Source organism: Pseudophryne corroboree, chromosome 1 (assembly GCF_028390025.1).
Source record: "Pseudophryne corroboree isolate aPseCor3 chromosome 1, aPseCor3.hap2, whole genome shotgun sequence".
Lineage (NCBI taxonomy): Eukaryota > Metazoa > Chordata > Amphibia > Anura > Myobatrachidae > Pseudophryne > Pseudophryne corroboree.
The window spans coordinates 5379195-5400576 of record NC_086444.1 but is presented as its reverse complement, the minus strand read 5'-3'; the positions used below and the strand labels follow the sequence as shown (position 1 = coordinate 5400576).

The window sequence follows — 21382 nt, the reverse complement described above, 5'->3', positions numbered from 1 at the left end:
CGCAGAATGAGCGGCGTTTGATTGGCCAGTGTGTATGGGCCTCTGGAAACATTGTTTCCAGGATATGAAGTATCTGGGCCAATCCCACCTCACAATGTATCAGATATAGATAAATAGCAGACAGTAATATGGCGTCCCATATAGATCATCATATCGCAGACGTTGCGCCCAGATATGCGATTCTGAGTTATAGTTACAGTACAGGGAGGGTCCCCAGCCTCAATTATCTATCCAGCCAATAGTGTTCCCAGCAGACGGGGGCAGGGTGGCAAAACGGGGATGGCGGGACCAGAAAGGGGGAGTGGTTTGTCAGGGAAGAGCATGTCCCAGTGACACGTCCCCCAATCTCTCTCCATAATATGAATACATGCTGTGCATGCGGCGTCTATTCACTGTGCAGCCAGCGGGCACTGTCGCCTTTCCCAGCCGCAGGACGCTGCAGCCCGTGGGTGGGGACTGCACGAGCATGCCGCCTTAGCAGGGCGCCGCGTGTAAGGCTGGGCACATCACCCTGCTAGAACAAGGACTTATCATCTCCCAGTCTCAATGACACAATGAAGCTAGAAGCGGCGTTTCCTCCTTCCTCCCCGGGCGTGTGGCCTGTATGTGCTGTGTAGCCATTCCTTCTTATCATTCTTTCCTACATCAGCATTGTACCTTGTGTAAGATAGTTGTGAGGCCGCTAGGATATACTACACATTATTCATTGGCTAGTAATTGCTGACACAGTCGGCACCACAACACTGTGCGGATGTCGGGGTTGCTGAGCTTCTGCTATTGGGGGATTTAGTATGTTAATAATGCAGGAAGTAGAGAGCGTTATCCAGAGAGTGTGGATGAGGATATCACCTTGTGCGCAATTGTCATACAACTGCTGTGGGTCCCGTCACCCACTTCTTCATCGTTATCACTGGTGGTGGCAGCCGGGGGTGGTCAACTAATGCGCCCTGACCAATAGTTACAGCGCAGGGTCATTCTGTACAGCTGTCACTGACATCCCCCTAACAACAGGGCAGGAGGAGAGGGTAGAGGTATGCGGGCACAGCTGTACATGGCAGGGGGTGAGGGTAGAGGTATGCGGGCACAGCTGTACATGGCAGGAGGTGAGGGTAGGGGCACAGCTGTACATGGCAGGAGGTGAGGGTAGAGGTATGCGGGCACAGCTGTACATGGCAGGAGGTGAGGGTAGAGGTATGCGGGCACAGCTGTACATGGCAGGAGGTGAGGGTAGGGGCACAGCTGTACATGGCAGGAGGTGAGGGTAGAGGTATGCGGGCACAGCTGTACATGACAGGAGGTGAGGGTAGGGGCACAGCTGTACATGACAGGAGGTGAGGGTAGGGACACAGCTGTACATGGCAGGAGGTGAGGGTAGGGGCACAGCTGTACATGGCAGGAGGTGAGGGTAGGGGCACAGCTGTACATGGCAGGAGGTGAGGGTAGGGGCACAGCTGTACATGACAGGAGGTGAGGGTAGGGGCACAGCTGTACATGGCAGGAGGTGAGGGTAGGGGCACAGCTGTACATGGCAGGAGGTGAGGGTAGGGGTATGCGGGCACAGCTGTACATGGCAGGAGGTGAGGGTAGGGGCACAGCTGTACATGGCAGGAGGTGAGGGTAGGGGCACAGCTGTACATGGCAGGAGGTGAGGGTAGGGGCACAGCTGTACATGGCAGGAGGTGAGGGTAGGGGTATGCGGGCACAGCTGTACATGGCAGGAGGTGAGGGTAGGGGCACAGCTGTACATGGCAGGAGGTGAGGGTAGGGGCACAGCTGTACATGGCAGGAGGTGAGGGTAGGGGCACAGCTGTACATGGCAGGAGGTGAGGGTAGGGGTATGCGGGCACAGCTGTACATGACAGGAGGTGAGGGTAGGGGCACAGCTGTACATGGCAGGAGGTGAGGGTAGGGGCACAGCTGTACATGACAGGAGGTGAGGGTAGGGGCACAGCTGTACATGGCAGGGGGTGAGGGTAGAGGTATGCGGGCACAGCTGTAGATGGCAGGAGGTGAGGGTAGGGGCACAGCTGTACATGGCAGGAGGTGAGGGTAGGGGTATGCGGGCACAGCTGTACATGACAGGAGGTGAGGGTAGGGGCACAGCTGTACATGACAGGAGGTGAGGGTAGAGGCACAGCTGTACATGACAGGAGGTGAGGGTAGGGGCACAGCTGTACATGGCAGGAGGTGAGGGTAGGGGCACAGCTGTACATGACAGGAGGTGAGGGTAGGGACATGCGGGTACAGCTGTACATGATAGGGGGTGAGGGTAGGGTATGCGGGCACAGCTGTACATGGCAGGAGGTGAGGGTAGGGGCACAGCTGTACATGGCAGGAGGTGAGGGTAGGGGCACAGCTGTACATGGCAGGAGGTGAGGGTAGGGGCACAGCTGTACATGGCAGGAGGTGAGGGTAGGGACACAGCTGTACATGACAGGAGGTGAGGGTAGGGGCACAGCTGTACATGGCAGGGGGTGAGGGTAGAGGTATGCGGGCACAGCTGTAGATGGCAGGAGGTGAGGGTAGGGGCACAGCTGTACATGGCAGGAGGTGAGGGTAGGGGCACAGCTGTACATGACAGGAGGTGAGGGTAGGGGCACAGCTGTACATGGCAGGGGGTGAGGGTAGAGGTATGCGGGCACAGCTGTAGATGGCAGGAGGTGAGGGTAGGGGCACAGCTGTACATGGCAGGAGGTGAGGGTAGGGGTATGCGGGCACAGCTGTACATGACAGGAGGTGAGGGTAGGGGCACAGCTGTACATGGCAGGAGGTGAGGGTAGGGGCACAGCTGTACATGACAGGAGGTGAGGGTAGGGGCACAGCTGTACATGGCAGGGGGTGAGGGTAGAGGTATGCGGGCACAGCTGTAGATGGCAGGAGGTGAGGGTAGGGGCACAGCTGTACATGGCAGGAGGTGAGGGTAGGGGTATGCGGGCACAGCTGTAGATGGCAGGAGGTGAGGGTAGGGGCACAGCTGTACATGACAGGAGGTGAGGGTAGGGGCACAGCTGTACATGACAGGAGGTGAGGGTAGAGGCACAGCTGTACATGACAGGAGGTGAGGGTAGGGGCACAGCTGTACATGGCAGGAGGTGAGGGTAGGGGCACAGCTGTACATGACAGGAGGTGAGGGTAGGGACATGCGGGTACAGCTGTACATGATAGGGGGTGAGGGTAGGGTATGCGGGCACAGCTGTACATGGCAGGAGGTGAGGGTAGGGGCACAGCTGTACATGGCAGGAGGTGAGGGTAGGGGCACAGCTGTACATGGCAGGAGGTGAGGGTAGGGGCACAGCTGTACATGGCAGGAGGTGAGGGTAGGGACACAGCTGTACATGACAGGAGGTGAGGGTAGGGGCACAGCTGTACATGGCAGGGGGTGAGGGTAGAGGTATGCGGGCACAGCTGTAGATGGCAGGAGGTGAGGGTAGGGGCACAGCTGTACATGGCAGGAGGTGAGGGTAGGGGTATGCGGGCACAGCTGTACATGGCAGGAGGTGAGGGTAGGGGCACAGCTGTACATGGCAGGAGGTGAGGGTAGGGGTATGCGGGCACAGCTGTACATGACAGGAGGTGAGGGTAGGGGCACAGCTGTACATGGCAGGAGGTGAGGGTAGGGGCACAGCTGTACATGACAGGAGGTGAGGGTAGGGGCACAGCTGTACATGGCAGGGGGTGAGGGTAGAGGTATGCGGGCACAGCTGTAGATGGCAGGAGGTGAGGGTAGGGGCACAGCTGTACATGGCAGGAGGTGAGGGTAGGGGTATGCGGGCACAGCTGTACATGACAGGAGGTGAGGGTAGGGGCACAGCTGTACATGACAGGAGGTGAGGGTAGAGGCACAGCTGTACATGACAGGAGGTGAGGGTAGGGGCACAGCTGTACATGGCAGGAGGTGAGGGTAGGGGCACAGCTGTACATGGCAGGAGGTGAGGGTAGGGGCACAGCTGTACATGACAGGAGGTGAGGGTAGGGACATGCGGGTACAGCTGTACATGATAGGGTGTGAGGGTAGGGTATGCGGGCACAGCTGTACATGGCAGGAGGTGAGGGTAGGGGCACAGCTGTACATGGCAGGAGGTGAGGGTAGGGGCACAGCTGTACATGGCAGGAGGTGAGGGTAGGGGCACAGCTGTACATGGCAGGAGGTGAGGGTAGGGGCACAGCTGTACATGGCAGGAGGTGAGGGTAGGGACACAGCTGTACATGACAGGAGGTGAGGGTAGGGGCACAGCTGTACATGGCAGGGGGTGAGGGTAGAGGTATGCGGGCACAGCTGTAGATGGCAGGAGGTGAGGGTAGGGGCACAGCTGTACATGGCAGGAGGTGAGGGTAGGGGTATGCGGGCACAGCTGTACATGACAGGAGGTGAGGGTAGGGGCACAGCTGTACATGACAGGAGGTGAGGGTAGGGGCACAGCTGTACATGGCAGGAGGTGAGGGTAGGGGCACAGCTGTACATGGCAGGAGGTGAGGGTAGGGGCACAGCTGTACATGACAGGAGGTGAGGGTAGGGGCACAGCTGTACATGGCAGGAGGTGAGGGTAGGGGTATGCGGGCACAGCTGTACATGACAGGAGGTGAGGGTAGGGGCACAGCTGTACATGGCAGGAGGTGAGGGTAGGGGCACAGCTGTACATGGCAGGAGGTGAGGGTAGGGGCACAGCTGTACATGACAGGAGGTGAGGGTAGGGGCACAGCTGTACATGGCAGGAGGTGAGGGTAGGGGCACAGCTGTACATGGCAGGAGGTGAGGGTAGGGGCACAGCTGTACATGGCAGGAGGTGAGGGTAGGGGCACAGCTGTACATGGCAGGGGGTGAGGGTAGGGGCACAGCTGTACATGGCAGGAGGTGAGGGTAGGGGTATGCGGGCACAGCTGTACATGACAGGAGGTGAGGGTAGGGGCACAGCTGTACATGACAGGAGGTGAGGGTAGGGGCACAGCTGTACATGGCAGGAGGTGAGGGTAGGGGCACAGCTGTACATGACAGGAGGTGAGGGTAGGGGCACAGCTGTACATGGCAGGAGGTGAGGGTAGGGGCACAGCTGTACATGACAGAAGGTGAGGGTAGGGGCACAGCTGTACATGGCAGGAGGTGAGGGTAGGGGTATGCGGGCACAGCTGTACATGGCAGGAGGTGAGGGTAGGGGCACAGCTGTACATGGCAGGAGGTGAGGGTAGAGGCACAGCTGTACATGACAGGAGGTGAGGGTAGGGGCACAGCTGTACATGGCAGGAGGTGAGGGTAGGGGCACAGCTGTACATGGCAGGAGGTGAGGGTAGGGGCACAGCTGTACATGACAGGAGGTGAGGGTAGGGGCACAGCTGTACATGGCAGGAGGTGAGGGTAGGGGCACAGCTGTACATGGCAGGAGGTGAGGGTAGGGGCACAGCTGTACATGACAGGAGGTGAGGGTAGGGGCACAGCTGTACATGACAGGAGGTGAGGGTAGGGGCACAGCTGTACATGGCAGGAGGTGAGGGTAGGGGTATGCGGGCACAGCTGTACATGGCAGGAGGTGAGGGTAGGGGCACAGCTGTACATGGCAGGAGGTGAGGGTAGAGGCACAGCTGTACATGACAGGAGGTGAGGGTAGGGGCACAGCTGTACATGGCAGGAGGTGAGGGTAGGGGCACAGCTGTACATGGCAGGAGGTGAGGGTAGGGGCACAGCTGTACATGGCAGGAGGTGAGGGTAGGGGCACAGCTGTACATGGCAGGAGGTGAGGGTAGGGGCACAGCTGTACATGGCAGGAGGTGAGGGTAGGGGCACAGCTGTACATGGCAGGAGGTGAGGGTAGGGGCACAGCTGTACATGGCAGGAGGTGAGGGTAGGGGCACAGCTGTACATGGCAGGAGGTGAGGGTAGGGGCACAGCTGTACATGGCAGGATGTGAGGGTAGGGGCACAGCTGTACATGGCAGGAGGTGAGGGTAGGGGCACAGCTGTACATGACAGGAGGTGAGGGTAGGGGCACAGCTGTACATGACAGGAGGTGAGGGTAGGGGCACAGCTGTACATGGCAGGAGGTGAGGGTAGGGGCACAGCTGTACATGGCAGGAGGTGAGGGTAGGGGCACAGCTGTACATGACAGGAGGTGAGGGTAGGGGCACAGCTGTACATGACAGGAGGTGAGGGTAGGGGCACAGCTGTACATGGCAGGAGGTGAGGGTAGGGACACAGCTGTACATGACAGGAGGTGAGGGTAGGGGCACAGCTGTACATGGCAGGATGTGAGGGTAGGGGCACAGCTGTACATGGCAGGAGGTGAGGGTAGGGACACAGCTGTACATGACAGGAGGTGAGGGTAGGGGCACAGCTGTACATGGCAGGAGGTGAGGGTAGGGGCACAGCTGTACATGACAGGAGGTGAGGGTAGGGGCACAGCTGTACATGGCAGGAGGTGAGGGTAGGGGCACAGCTGTACATGGCAGGAGGTGAGGGTAGGGGCACAGCTGTACATGGCAGGAGGTGAGGGTAGGGGCACAGCTGTACATGGCAGGAGGTGAGGGTAGGGGCACAGCTGTACATGACAGGAGGTGAGGGTAGGGGCACAGCTGTACATGGCAGGAGGTGAGGATAGGGGTATGCGGGCACAGCTGTACATGGCAGGAGGTGAGGGTAGGGGCACAGCTGTACATGGCAGGAGGTGAGGGTAGGGGCACAGCTGTACATGGCAGGAGGTGAGGGTAGGGGCACAGCTGTACATGGCAGGAGGTGAGGATAGGGGTATGCGGGCACAGCTGTACATGGCAGGAGGTGAGGGTAGGGGCACAGCTGTACATGGCAGGAGGTGAGGGTAGGGGCACAGCTGTACATGGCAGGAGGTGAGGGTAGGGACATGCGGGTACAGCTGTACATGGCAGGAGGTGAGGGTAGGGACATGCGGGTACAGCTGTACATGATAGGGGGTGAGGGTAGGGTATGCGGGCACAGCTGCACATGACAGGAGGTGAGGGTAGGGGCACAGCTGTACATGACAGGAGGTGAGGGTAGAGGCACAGCTGTACATGACAGGAGGTGAGGGTAGGGGCACAGCTGTACATGGCAGGAGGTGAGGGTAGGGGCACAGCTGTACATGGCAGGAGGTGAGGGTAGGGGCACAGCTGTACATGGCAGGAGGTGAGGGTAGGGGCACAGCTGTACATGACAGGAGGTGAGGGTAGGGGCACAGCTGTACATGGCAGGAGGTGAGGGTAGGGGCACAGCTGTACATGGCAGGAGGTGAGGGTAGGGGCACAGCTGTACATGGCAGGAGGTGAGGGTAGGGGCACAGCTGTACATGGCAGGAGGTGAGGGTAGGGGCACAGCTATACATGGCAGGAGGTGAGGGTAGGGACATGCGGGCACAGCTGCACATGACAGGAGGTGAGGGTAGGGGCACAGCTGCACATGACAGGAGCTGAGGGTAGGGACATGCGGGTACAGCTGTACATGATATGGGGTGAGGGTAGGGACATGCGGGCACAGCTATACATGGCAGGGGGTGAGGGTAGGGACATGCGGGCACAGCTGTACTTGGCAGGAGGTGAGGGTAGGGACATGCGGGCACAGCTATACATGGCAGGGGGTGAGGGTAGGAGCATGTCCGACTAGCTCACAGAATACCCGGAGGCCAGGACTATACCGCTATACTGCTATCACACGTGGAAGGATACAGAGTTGGTTCAAAGCTGCCCCATGTGGATAGATAAGGCAACCGCTCGATCTCCCAGGGTACGGAGTCCAGGAAAGAGCGCCCCCAGTTAGAGAGTCCTGGAACTGCAGGTGCCTCCACTCCTCAGACATACCCTCATTCACCAGCTCTGCCAGTAAGGCAGGCGGCACATCTTGTAGGCAGTCACCCGCGAGAACGGAGAGGGAACGGAGGTGCCAACTAGAGTAGGTGAATGGACAGCTACAAGGAGGAGACAGAGACCATGTAACACAATAGGTGTGTAGCAACAAAATATCCAAACTCTTACTATATAACAGAGATTCAGGCAACAGTCTGAGGATGATATAAAAAAACGTGAGACGCACAAGAGGACAAACAATAACCAGATTCCCAGGGAACATAGAAGGGGAGAGAAGAATGACACGAAGTAGAGGAAGAGAGAGGGTTGGCGATAGAGGAGCGGTGGAGGGAATATGAAAGAGAAGGTTGGGGAGATAGGAGGGCAGTGGAGGGGACACACAGGGAATACAGAAGAAGAGAAGGTTGGGAGATAGGAGGGCAGTGGAGAGGAGACTGTGAATATGGAAGAGGAGAAGGTTGAGGAGAAAGGAGGGCAGTGGAGGGGACACATAGGGAATATGGAAGAGGAGGAGGGCGGTAAGAGAGGAAACTCTGGGAATATGGAAGTTGAGAAGGTTGGGGAGATAGGAGAGTGGTGGAGAGGACTAATAAGAAATATGGAAGAAGAGAGGGTGGGGGAGATAGGAGAGCTGTGGAGAAGGCACATAAGGAATATGGAAGAAGAGAAGGTTGGGGAGATAGGAGAGTGGTGAAGAGGACACATAGGGAATACAGAAGAAGTGAAGGTTGGGGAGATAGGAGGGCAGTGGAGAGGACACATAGGGAATATGAAAGAGGAAGAGAGCAGTGGAGAGGAAACTCTGGGAATATGGAAGTTGAGAAGGTTAGGGAGAAAGGAGGGCTATGGAGAGGCGACTCAGGAAATATGGAAGGAGGAGGGCGTTGGAGAGAACACAGAGAATATGGAAGCAGAGAAGGTTAGGGAGAAAGGAGGGCAATGGAGAGGAGACTCAGGAAATCTGGAAGAGAAGGAGGGCGGTTGAGAGGAAACTCAGCCAATATGGAAAAAGAGAAGTTTGGCGAGAGAGGAAGGTGGCATAGAGGACACATAGGGAAGATGGAAGAGGAGAAGGTTGGGGAGAGAGGAGGGCAGTTGGGAGGAGACTCAGGAAACATGGAAGAAGAGAAGGATGGTGTGAGAGGAGGGCAGTGGAGAGGAGACTCCGTGAATATGGAAGGAGGAGGGGGCAGTGGAGAGGAGACTCACGAAATATGGACGAGGAGGGCGGTGGAGAGGAGACACTGGAAATATACAGTAGAAGAAGGAAATGTTGGGGAGAGAGGAGGGTGGTGAAGAGGAGACATCGAGAACATGAAAGATAGCTGCTGATGAGGCAATAGTGGAGAAAGGACAGTTATGGTACATTTTGTTAACTCTTTCTTCGAGGTCCATAGGGTCCACAGGGCACCCACCCAGACACGCCTAGCTTCAATGGGTTACACTTCCCTGCCATTAGTTCCTGTTTCCTGGTTGTATGTTTCCTGTATGTACCATCCTTCCTCCTTCCTACGTGGTCCATAAGATCCACAGTGCACCCACCCTGACGCACCACCTTCTATGGGTCTCTTTTCCTTCATCACAGGTTCTTTTCTCCTGTCACTGAAATGGTATTCTTGTGTGTGCCACATCTTCCTTCTCTCATGTCCTGCTCCTGTCTTGGGCTTGTTGACAAAGCTGAAGAGCCTGAGCTGGAGGTGGGGTATAGGGGGGAAGAACCGGAGCATCTTGGGATACCTAAAGCTTAACTGTTTGGTGCCCTGTCCTTTACCACCACCTACACCACATTGCCTCCCTGCACCACACTGCCTCCCTGTGGACCCTATGGACCTCGAAGAAAGAGTTAACAAAGGTAAGTCTACTGTAACTCTCCTGTTTCTTCTTTGGGTGCCACAGGGAGACAGTGGGGATGTCCCAAAGCAGTTGTTTAAGGGAGGGGATGCTCCTGAGCAGATAGAAGAATCCGGCATCCAAATGTAGCATCATGTGAAGCGAATGCATCAAAGGCAAAGAACCTAAGAAAGGTGTGAACAGAAAACCACATGATTGCCTTGCAGAGTTGTTCGGCATATGTACCACGGCGGTCTGACCACGAAGGACCTACACAGCGAGTAGAATGAGCAGAGACTGTAGCCGGCACAGAAAGGTCAGCCCCCATGTACTCCTGTGAGATAGTCATGTGAAGCCATTTGGCCAGAGTCTGTTTATCAGCAGGCCATCCCCTCCTGTGGAAGCTGGAGGACAAAGAGGGAATCTGCTTTCCGTAGGAAACTAGTATGATCCATGTACTGTAGATCTGGAGAGCATGGACCACATCCAGGCAGGCCTCTCCTGCCGAAAGCTCAGGGGAGAGGAAGGCCGGTACTAAAATTTCCTCACTAAGATGTTAAAATCAGAAAGATAGAGCGACAGGAGAGTGCCCCCAAACCTGACAACCAGATGCAATAGCCAGAAGGAAGAGAGTCTCTGCTGTTAGCCATTTGAGATCCACTGATGGGTAAGCAACTTTCTGCGGGTGTCCAACTGCCCTGAAAGAAGTGTTGTTCCGTCACTGCACCCCATCCACAGAAATTGGCAACCGTGGTCAGACGTACCCAATCCGGAATCCAGAAGGGTCACCCCTTGTCCAAGTGTGCTATCTGGAGCCACCATCTTAGGGATAGACGAATCTCTGGAGAGAGGACCATTGTCTGGGACATGATCAGATATGGATGTCCGTTCCATCTGGACAGGATCAGTTGCTGCAGGGGCCTGAAGTGGAACTGGGTATACACCACCATGTTGATGGCGGAGATCATGTAACCCAGGACCTGCATGGCCCAGTGGATGGACACTAGGCGACTGTGTAGCAACCTGCGCACCCATTGCTCTAATGCTGAAATTTTGTCTGCAGGTAGGAAGAGCCTGTGGAGTTGAGACTGCAGGAGAGCTCCCCAATGTAGCATCTGTTGTGAAGGTATGAGGGATGACTACTTCCAGATGATTAGCCTACTGTGTTGATGCAGTAAAGCAGTGGTTCCCAAACTTTTTGGAATCATGGCACCCTAGAGTATCAGAATTTTGAAATAAATAGTAAATCAAAAATTGTGTTTATAGGTCATCTTTAGGGTCCAATATGTGGTGAGGAACAAGATTTGCTTCCGTTTGTCCACATATTTTATGATTGGCAGCCACCAGCGCTGGTTTTGCCTATTACATTGACAATACATAATTTTAAGGAAAAATTGCTCAGCGTGGTATGATATTCCAGTTCTGTCTGTAGTCTGTGCAGTGTCCGGGTGTCACCAAATTCCGTTTTGTGTGAAAGAGTAAAATACCTACGGTACCTAGTATTCCCTGGTCTTCCGTCCAAGTAGGGACCAGGCTCTGCAGTGCATAGCTTCCAAGATCAGATGAGATTGAGCATACCCAGTGCGGTTTGTCCGTAGGTAAAATAGGATTTTGGTACTTACCAGGTAAATCCTTTTCTTTGAATCCATAGGGGGCACTGGAGTGCTCTTGGGAGTACTCTTGGGATATGGACGGCTTCCGCAGGAACAGGGCACTAAATATTTAAATTTAGAACTCTTCACCCCTCCATATCCCAGAGTACCTCAGTGTTTTTTTACTGAGCCGAACAGGAGCTATAGAGAGGTTGACAATGGAGAATTACACATAACAGAACAGACAACAATAAAGTTGACACATAACGTTACTGACAACTAAACAGTTGACACCATAACCGATAGAACTTGATAATTTGAACCAGTCGGTGAGAGTGTGTTACCATAAGATCCCCTGAACTTACCACAAACCAGGTAAAACTGCTCTGGGTGGGCGTCCAGTGCCCCCTATGGATTCAAAGAAAAGGATTTACCTGCTAAGTACTAAAATCCTATTTTCTTTTTCATCCACTAGGGGTCACTGGAGTACTCTTGGGACGTACCAAAGCTTCCCCCGTGGGCGGGAGAGCTGTTTGGCACCTGTAACACTAGGCGGCCAAAGCTAGATGCTGATGCCGCAAACGTATCAAACTTGTAAAAGCGCACAAACGTGTGCACTGATGACCATGTAGCCGCACGGCAAAGCTGTGTCGTAGAAGCCCCACGACCAGCTGCCCATGAAGTTCCCACAGAACGTGTGGAATGAGCTGTTACTGATGTAGGCGGCTGTAACCTAGCATGAAGGTAAGCCTGACGTATGGTCAGTTTTATCCATCTGGATAAGGTCTGCTTAGAAGCTGGCCAACCCATCTTGGCAGCATCATAGAGAACAAACAACGTATCCGTCTTACGAACTGTAGACGTTCGGGATACATAAACGCGTAATGCGCGTACCACATCCAAAGTTCCAGAATCTTCTGTTAACACAGGAACTACTATTGGTTGATTGATGTGAAAAGATGACACTACCTTTGGTAAGAAAGCGGGATTCGTCCGAAGTTCCGCTCTGTCATCATTAAACACCAAATACGGTGGCTTGCATGACAAGGCACCCAAATCTGAAACACACCTTGCTGAAGCTAAGGCTAGGAGAAAATAAAAGATTTTAAACCTACCGGTAAATCTTTTTCTCCTAGTCCGTAGAGGATGCTGGGGACTCCGTAAGGACCATGGGGTATAGACAGGCTCCGCAGGAGACATGGGCACCTAAAAAAACTTTCTAGTATGGTGTGCACTGGCTCCTCCCTCTATGCCCCTCCTCCAGACCTCAGTTAGAGAACTGTGCCCAGAGGAGATGGACAATACGAGGAAAGGATTTTGTTAATTTAAGGGCAAGATTCATACCAGCCCACACCAATCATACCATATAACCTGGAATACACATAACCAGTTAACAGTATGAACAAAACAACAGTATCAGTCCAAGACCGATTCTAACTGTAACATAACCCTTATGTAAGCAACAACTATATACAAGTCTTGCAGATTTTCCGCACTGGGACGGGCGCCCAACATCCTCTACGGACTAGGAGAAAAAGATTTACCGGTAGGTTTAAAATCTTATTTTCTCTTACGTCCTAGAGGATGCTGGGGACTCCGTAAGGACCATGGGGTTTATACCAAAGCTCCCAATCGGGCGGGAGAGTGCGGATGACTCTGCAGCACCGACTGAGCAAACGCTAGGTCCTCATCAGCCAGGGTATCAAACTTGTAGAATTTAGCAAAAGTGTTTGACCCCGACCAAGTTGCTGCTCGGCAAAGCTGTAATGCCGAGAAGCCCCGGGCAGCCGCCCAAGAAGAGCCCACCTTCCTAGTGGAATGGGCCTTTACTGAATGCGGTAACGGCAATCCAGCCATAACATAAGCCTGCTGAATCGTGTTACAGATCCAGCGAGCAATAGTCTGCTTCGAAGCAAGCACGCCAATCTTGTTGGCAGCATACAGGACAAACAATGCATCTGTTTTCCTAATTCTAGCCGTCCTGGCTACATAAATTTTTAAGGCCCTGACTACATCCAGGGACATGGAATCCTCCAAGTCACTCGTAGCCACAGGCACCACTATAGGTTGGTTCATATGAAACGAAGACACCACCTTAGGTAAAAATTGAGGACAAGTCATCAATTCCGCTCTATCTACACAGAAAATCAAGAGAGGGCTCTTGTAAGACAAGGCCGCCAATTCTGACACACGCCTCGCAGATGCCAAGGCTAACAACATGACCACCTTCCAGGTGAGAAATTTCAACTCCACCGTTTTAAGGGGTTCACACCAGTGTGATTTAAGGAACTGCAACACCACGTTCAGGTCCCATGGTGCCACTGGGGGCACAAAAGGAGGCTGGATGTGCAGTACTCCTTTTACAAACGTCTGGACTTCTGGGAGAAAAGCCAATTCCTTCTGAAAGAATATTGACAAGGCCGAAATCTGTACTTTAACAGAGCCTAACTTTAGGCCCATATCCACTCCTGTCTGTAGGAAGTGGAGAAAACGACCCAGATGGAAATCTTCCGTAGGAGCATTCTTGGTTTCACACCAAGAGAGATATTTCTGCCAGATACGGTGATAATGTTTTGCCGTCACCTCCTTCCTAGCCTTTATTAGAGTAGGTATGACCTCCTCCGGAATACCCTTCTCCGCTAGGATCTGGCGTTCAACCGCCATGCCATCAAACGTAACCGCGGTAAGTCTTGGAACATGCAGGGCCCCTGCTGTAACAGGTCTTCCCTTAGAGGAAGAGGCCACGGATCTTCCGTGAGCATCTCCTGAAGATCTGAGTACCAGGACCTTCGAGGCCAGTCTGGAACAATGAGTATTGTCTGTACTCTTTTTCGTCTTATGATCCTCAACACTTTTGTGATGAGAGGAAGAGGAGGAAACACATAGACCGACTGGAACACCCATGGCGTTACCAGAGCGTCTACTGCTATTGCCTGAGGGTCCCGGGACCTGGCACAATACCTCCGAAGCTTCTTGTTGAGGCAAGACGCCATCATGTCTATTTGAGGAACTCCCCAGAGAGCCGTTATCTCTGCAAAGACTTCTTGCTGAAGTCCCCACTCTCCTGGATGGAGATCGTGTCTGCTGGGGAAGTCTGCTTCCCAGTTGTCCACTCCCGGAATGAAGACAGCTGACAAAGCGCTTACGTGATTTTCCGCCCAGCGAAGAATCCTGGTGGCTTCCGCCATCGCGACTCTGCTTCTTGTCCCGCCTTGGCGGTTCACATGAGCTACTGCTGTGACATTGTCTGATTGAATCAGAACCGGTAGCGTGCGAAGAAGATTCTCCGCTTGTCGAAGGCCGTTGTATATGGCCCTTAGCTCCAACACGTTGATGTGTAGACAGGACTCCTGGTCTGACCACAGTCCCTGAAAATTTCTTCCTTGGGTGACTGCTCCCCATCCTCGGAGGCTCGCGTCCGTGGTTACCAGGATCCTGTCCTGAATGCCGAACCTGCGACCCTCTAGAAGGTGAGCACTCTGCAGCCACCATAGAAGAGACACCCTGGCCCTGGGGGACAGTGTTATTTTTTGATGTAATTGTAGATTGGACCCGGACCATTTGTCCAGAAGATCCCATTGAAATGTCCTTGCATGGAACCTGCCGAAGGGAATGGCCTCGTAAGTTGCCACCATTTTCCCCAGACCCGAGTGCATTGATGAGCTGACACTCTTTTTGGCTTTAGTAGTTCTTGGACCATGTTCTGGAGGTCCTGGACTTTTTCCAATGGGAGGAAAACTTTATTTTGTTCCGTGTCCAGTATCATGCCTAGGAACGCTAGTCGAGTTGTCGGAACCAACTGTGACTTTGGTAGATTGAGAATCCACCCATGTTGCTGAAGCACTCTCTGAGAGAGTGACACGTTTTCCAGTAATTGCTCTCTTGATCTCGCTTTTATCAGGAGATCGTCCAAGTATGGGATAATTGTGACTCCTTGCTTGCGCAGGATCACCATTATTTCCGCCATTAACTTGGTGAAAATCCTCGGGGCCGTGGAAAGCCCAAACAGCAACATCTGAAACTGATAATGACAATCCTGTACCGCGAATCTCAGGAACTCCTGATGAGAGGGATATATGGGGACATGAAGGTAAGCATCCTTTATGTCCAGTGACACCATAAAATCCCCCCCTTCCAGGCAGGCTATCACCGCTCGGAGAGATTCCATCTTGAATTTGAATCTTTTCAGGTACAGGTTCAGGGATTTTAGGTTTAAAAATGGGCCTGACCGAACCATCCGGCTTCGGAACCACAAATAGGGTTGAATAATACCCTTTTCCCTGTTGGCTCAGGGGAACCCTGATAATCACTCGCTGTTGACACAGCGTTTGAATTGCAGCTAGCACTACTTCCCGCTCTGGGGTAGAAGCTGGTAAGGCCGACTTGAAAAATCGGCGAGGGGGCACCTCTTCGAATTCCAGCTTGTAGCCCTGGGAGACTATTTATATCACCCAAGGGTCCACGTCTGACTGAATCCAGACTTGGCTGAATAGCCGAAGGCGTGCCCCCACCTGTGTGGACTCCCGCAGGGGAGCCCCAGCGTCATGCGGTAGACTTAGCGGAAGCCGGGGAGGACTTCTGCTCTTGGGAACCAGCCGCAGCAGGTGTCCTCTTGCCTCTACCCTTACCTCTGGCGAGGAAAGAGGAGCCCCGACCTCTTCTGGATCTATGCGACCGAAAGGACTGCATCTGATATTGTGGGGGTTTCTTTTGCTGTTGGGGAACAAAAAGTAAAAAGGTCGACTTACCCGCGGTAGCTGTAGAAACCAGGTCCGCGAGGCCGTCCCCAAACAATACATCACCTTTATAAGGTAAAACCTCCATATGCCTTTTTGAGTCTGCATCCCCCGTCCATTGGCGGATCCATAAGGCTCGTCTTGCCGAAATAGCCATAGCATTGGCTCTTGAACCCAGTAATCCAATGTCTCTTTGAGCGTCCCTCATTTATAAGACTGCGTCCTTAATATGAGCTAATGTTAACAAAATTGTATCCCTATCTAGGGTATCAAGGTCAGCTGACAGTGTATCTGTCCAAGCTGCTACTGCACTACATACCCATGCCGACGCAATTGCCGGTCTAAGCAAAATAGTATTTTTGAACTTACCAGGTAAATCCTTTTCTTTGAATCCATAGGGGGCACTGGAGTACTCTTGGGATATGGACGGCTTTAGCAAGAACAGGGCACTGAATATTTAAATTTAGAACTCTCCTCCCCTCCAGATCCCAGAGTACCTCAGTGTTTTTTACTGAGCCGAACAGAAGCGATAGAGGTTGACAATGGAGAATTACATATAACATAACAGACAACAATAAAGTTGACACATAACGTTACTGACAACTAAACAGTTGACACCATAACCGATAAAACTTGATAATTTGAACCAGTCGGTGAGAGTGTGTTACCAGAAGATCCCCTGAACTTACCACAAACCAGGTAAAACTGCTCTGGGTGGGCATCCAGTGCCCCCTATGGATTCAAAGAAAAGGATTTACCTGGTAAGTACTAAAATCCTATTTTCTTGATCATCCACTAGGGGTCACTGGAGTACTCTTGGGACGTACCAAGCTTCCCCCGTGGGCGGGAGAGCTGTTTGGCACCTGTAACACTAGGCGGCCAAAGCTAGATGCTGATGCCGCAAACGTATCAAACTTGTAAAAGCGCACAAACGTGTGCACTGATGACCATGTAGCCGCACGGCAAAGCTGCGTCATAGAAGCCCCACGACCAGCTGCCCATGAAGTTCCCACAGAACGTGTGGAATGAGCTGTAACTGATGTAGGCGGCTGTAACCTAGCATGAAGGTAAGCCTGACGTATGGTCAGTTTAATCCATCTGGATAAGGTCTGCTTAGAAGCTGGCCAACCCATCTTGGCAGCATCATAGAGAACAAACAACGTATCAGTCTTACGAACTGTAGACGTTCGGGATACATAAACGCGTACTGCGCGTACCACATCCAAAGTTCCAGAATCTTCTGTTAACACAGGAACTACTATTGGTTGATTGATGTGAAAAGATGACACTACCTTTGGCAAGAAAGCGGGATTCGTCCGAAGTTCCGCTCTGTCATCATGAAACACCAAATACGGTGGCTTGCATGACAAGGCACCCAAATCTGAAACACGCCTTGCCGAAGCTAAGGCTAGGAGAAAAATTTACTTCCAAGTGAGAAACTTAATATCCTCTTGTTGTAAGGGTTCAAAATATGAAGACTGTAAGAAATCTAAAACCAGATTCAAGTCCCATGGCGCTGTAGGTGGAATGAATGGAGGCTGTACTCTGAGGACACCTTGCAGAAAGGTGTGTACAGACGGCAATAGAGCCAATCGTCTTTGAAAGTAAATTGACAAAGCAGATACCTGCACCTTTAGTGTAGATAAACGTAGTCCTCCATCTAACCCCGTCTGTAGAAATAACAAAAGACGGGATAACTTGAAAGATGATGTCGGAAACTTCCGAGCTTCACACCAACCTATATAGGCACGCCAAATTCTGTAATAAAGAGCTGCCGTAACCGGCTTCCTAGCTCGTAACATGGTTGGTATAACCGATTCTGGAATGCCCTCTCTTCTTAAGAGGGCGGTCTCAACAGCCACCCCGTCAAACGCAGCCGCGCTAAATCGGGGTAAAGGAACGGACCCTGTTGTTAACAGGTCCGGACGTAGTGGGAGCGGCCAAGGATCGTCTGCGAGTAGTCCGCGGAGATCCGAGAACCAAGCTCTCCGAGGCCAATGAGGCGCCACTAGTATGACTGTGGCGGACTCTCTTTTGATCCGTATTAGCAACAGAGGGAGCAGCGGAAACGGTGGAAACAGATACACGAGGCTGTACGGCCACGCGATTGTGAGAGCATCAACCGCCACTGCCTTTGGATCTCGCGTTCTGGACACATACTGGGGCATTTGGTGATTGTGGCGAGATGCCCATTCAGGTCCACTTGAGGGTTACCCCACCTCTGGACCAACATGTTAAACACTTCTGGATTTAATGCCCATTCTCCTGGATGAAAATCCCGACGGCTGAGATAATCCGCCTCCCAGATGTCCACTCTCGGAATGAACACTGCCGACAATATCACTTGGTGATGCTCGGCCCAATTGAGGATTCAAGCTACTTACCGCATGGCCATGCGGCTTCTCATTCCTCATTGTTTGTTGATGTACGCGACCGCCGTCGCGTTGTCTGACTGCACCTGGACAGTCTGAGACCGAAGCATGTGCACTGCTTGTCGTAGTTCATTGTAAATTGCCCGGAGTTCCAGGACATTTATAGACAGCAATCTTTCGTGATCCGCCCAGAAACCCTGGAGCTGACAATTTTGAACTACAGTTCCCCAACCTCTGAGACTCGCGTCCGTCGTTAGAATTATCCAATTCCAGGCGCCGAACCGTTTCCCTGCGGTTAGATTGTGTACTTTGAGCCACCAGAGTAGAGATACTCTGGCCCGTGGAGACAACCTCACCCTCTGGTGAATCTGCAGATGCGAGCCCGACCACTGTGCAAGCACATCCAGTTGAAAAGGACGTGAGTGAAATATTCCAAACTGAAGCGCTTCGAAAGTCGCCACCATTGTGCCTAAGAGGCGAATGCACAAATGTACTGAGACTGTGCGTGGCTTGAGTACTAATTGTACCAGATGACGAATAATCTGTACTTTCTGTTCTGGTAGGTAAATTCTTTGATTTACCGTATCGAGAATCATACCTAGGAATTGAAGTCGTTGAGACGGAATTAGATGTGATTTCTTGAAGTTGACAATCCAACCGTGCTGAACTAGTACATAGTACGTTAGCAACGCATGTTGGAGGAGCATCTGTTGAGACGGAGCTTTGATGAGCAGATCGTCCAAGTACGGAACTATTATTACTCCCAGGGATCTGAGATGAGCTATCATCACAGACATCACTTTGGTGAATACCCGAGGCGCTGACGAGAGGCCAAACGGTAGAGCCTGAAACTGGTAATGGTTCTGCCGTATCGCAAAACGCAAGAACCTCTGATGAGGTGGCCAAATCGGAATGTGTAAGTACGCATCCTCGAGATCTAGCGCAATCATGAATTCTTGTGGCTCTAAACCTGCAATTACTGACCGCAGAGATTCCATCTTGAATCTGTAGTAAGTTACGTACTGATTGAGACCCTTTAGGTTCAATATTGGCCTGACGGAGCCATCCGGCTTTGGTACCACAAACAGACTGGAATAATAACCCTGACCTTGTTGTTGTAAAGGGACCGGAATCAAAACTGCTGAATCCAGCAGGGACTGAATGGCAATTTGCAGAACCGCCCTCTTGTCGTCCGACAGAGGCAGTCCTGTTTTGAAAAACCGCAGTGGCGGGAGACAGTCGAACTCTATTTTGTAACCTTTTAACACTAAATTGCGGATCCACCCATCTGTGGACGTCTGAAGCCACGCCAAATGGAACGTCTGAAGGCGTGCTCCCACAATTGGAGATCCGAGATGGGCTGGGAGCCCGTCATGCCACTGGCTTGTCGGTGACCGCAGCGTCCCGACGACTGGTGTTGGTTTGTTGGAAACCACGTCCTCAACCTCGTCTACCAGGCGTGGCTGTTCCTCTACCACGGCCTCGAAAGGGCTGAGGTCTAAAGGATTTGAACGCCGGGCCAGAGTATTTCCGTCTTGGTACCGTTGGATGCAATGGTAGGAAAACAGATTTTCCTCCCGTGGCCTCAGAAATCCATGTGTCCAATTCAGGACCAAACAACTTCTCGCCCCGGTAAGGTAACGCCTCTATACCTCTTTTGACCTCTGCCTCCGCTTGCCAAGAACGCAGCCAGAGTGCTCGTCGTACTGTAACTAGCGACGATGAAATGCGAGAAATGAGCTGACAGACGTCAGTAGAAGCTGTACATAGATACTCCGCAGCCTCACAGATTTGATCAGCGAGAAGTATAAGGTGATCGTCATGTAAGGCAGACTTGAGTTCCGTTATCCATACTATGAGCGCCTTAGTTACCCAAATGCCAACCAACCCAGGTCTAAGCAACACTCCTGCTGCTATATACATGGACTTTAGCATAGCTTCTATTTTACGGTCTGAAGGGTCTTTAAGCGTAGTAGCAGTTGGTACTGGTATGGTTAATTTCTTTGTACGTTTTGACACAGACGAATCCACCATTGGCGGATTCTCCCATGTACATGTCACAGACTCTGGAAACGGGTAACTAGACTTAAATCTGCGAGGTATAGAAAACCGTTTATCTGGATTCTTTCGTGTTTCTACTAACATCTTATTAAGAGATTCCGAAACAGGAAAACACATTGGAGATCTCTGTCGTTTAGTAAATATGACTTCATCATTTGTCAGAGGCTCCTCAGTTTCCGAAAACTTCAGAGACTGACTCACCGCTCTGATGAGATTATCAATGCCTGGGCTGTCAAAATCGTCACTATCTGACTGCTGGTCTACTTCGCCCTCCTCACCCTCATCTTGCGCAGTGAGGTCTGTCATAGAATCGTCAGAATGCAACATAGCAGAAATCATAAGACATATGAAATTTATCCCGTCTACCCCAAATGGAGTTGGACTTTTGGCAAGGCTGAGACCCCTCCGGTAGTTCAGGCGGTCTCCGCCGAGACTCAGATCTTGCCGCTTCCCGCTCTTGTCGAGCGGCGGCCAATTCTGATTGCAATCCAGCCATGACATCTGTTAGCATTTTCCATGGAGGGTCCGGAAATGAAACCGGCTTTGAAACCGGAGCGGAAATTGTATTCGTAGCTGAATTCACAAAACATACTATACATGTGGTAGAACCATCCGGTAACACACTCTTACAGACATTGCAGTGAAACTGCTTTTTAGTTTTTGCTGGTGCCTTACTCATTATGCAGACAGACAATACAATACACAAAAACAGACAACTTGTACGACTCAGTAAAATAGTACTAAGGTGTGGCTATATATATATTTGGCCAAGTGCAGTGCACGTGGCCAGTCCTATATGAAATCTGATCCCAAATTCCCACTAACACCCCTGCGCCTCCGGTGGAGTAGAGATGTAGGACAGGAACGTTCTGGAATCACAGCAGGAAGACACAGGAAGCATGGTTAAAAATGGCCCCCATGCCATGCTTACACTTATAATCACAGTACAGGTTATAAATTGTAAAAAACATATATAACCTGGGAATAATTTA

General features: G+C 52.2%; 1 protein-coding gene across 2 annotated transcripts in view; it reads right to left on the bottom strand.

Annotated features, from left to right (window-relative positions):
* The window catches only part of TAF1C (TATA-box binding protein associated factor, RNA polymerase I subunit C), a 168112-nt gene that overhangs the window by 54867 nt on the left and 91863 nt on the right, over nucleotides 1-21382 (bottom strand). For both annotated transcript variants that reach the window (XM_063957484.1, XM_063957483.1), the window contains exon 7: nucleotides 7662-7900. In XM_063957484.1, the coding sequence (XP_063813554.1) occupies nucleotides 7662-7900 (239 nt within the window). The remainder of the gene's footprint in view (nucleotides 1-7661; nucleotides 7901-21382) is intronic.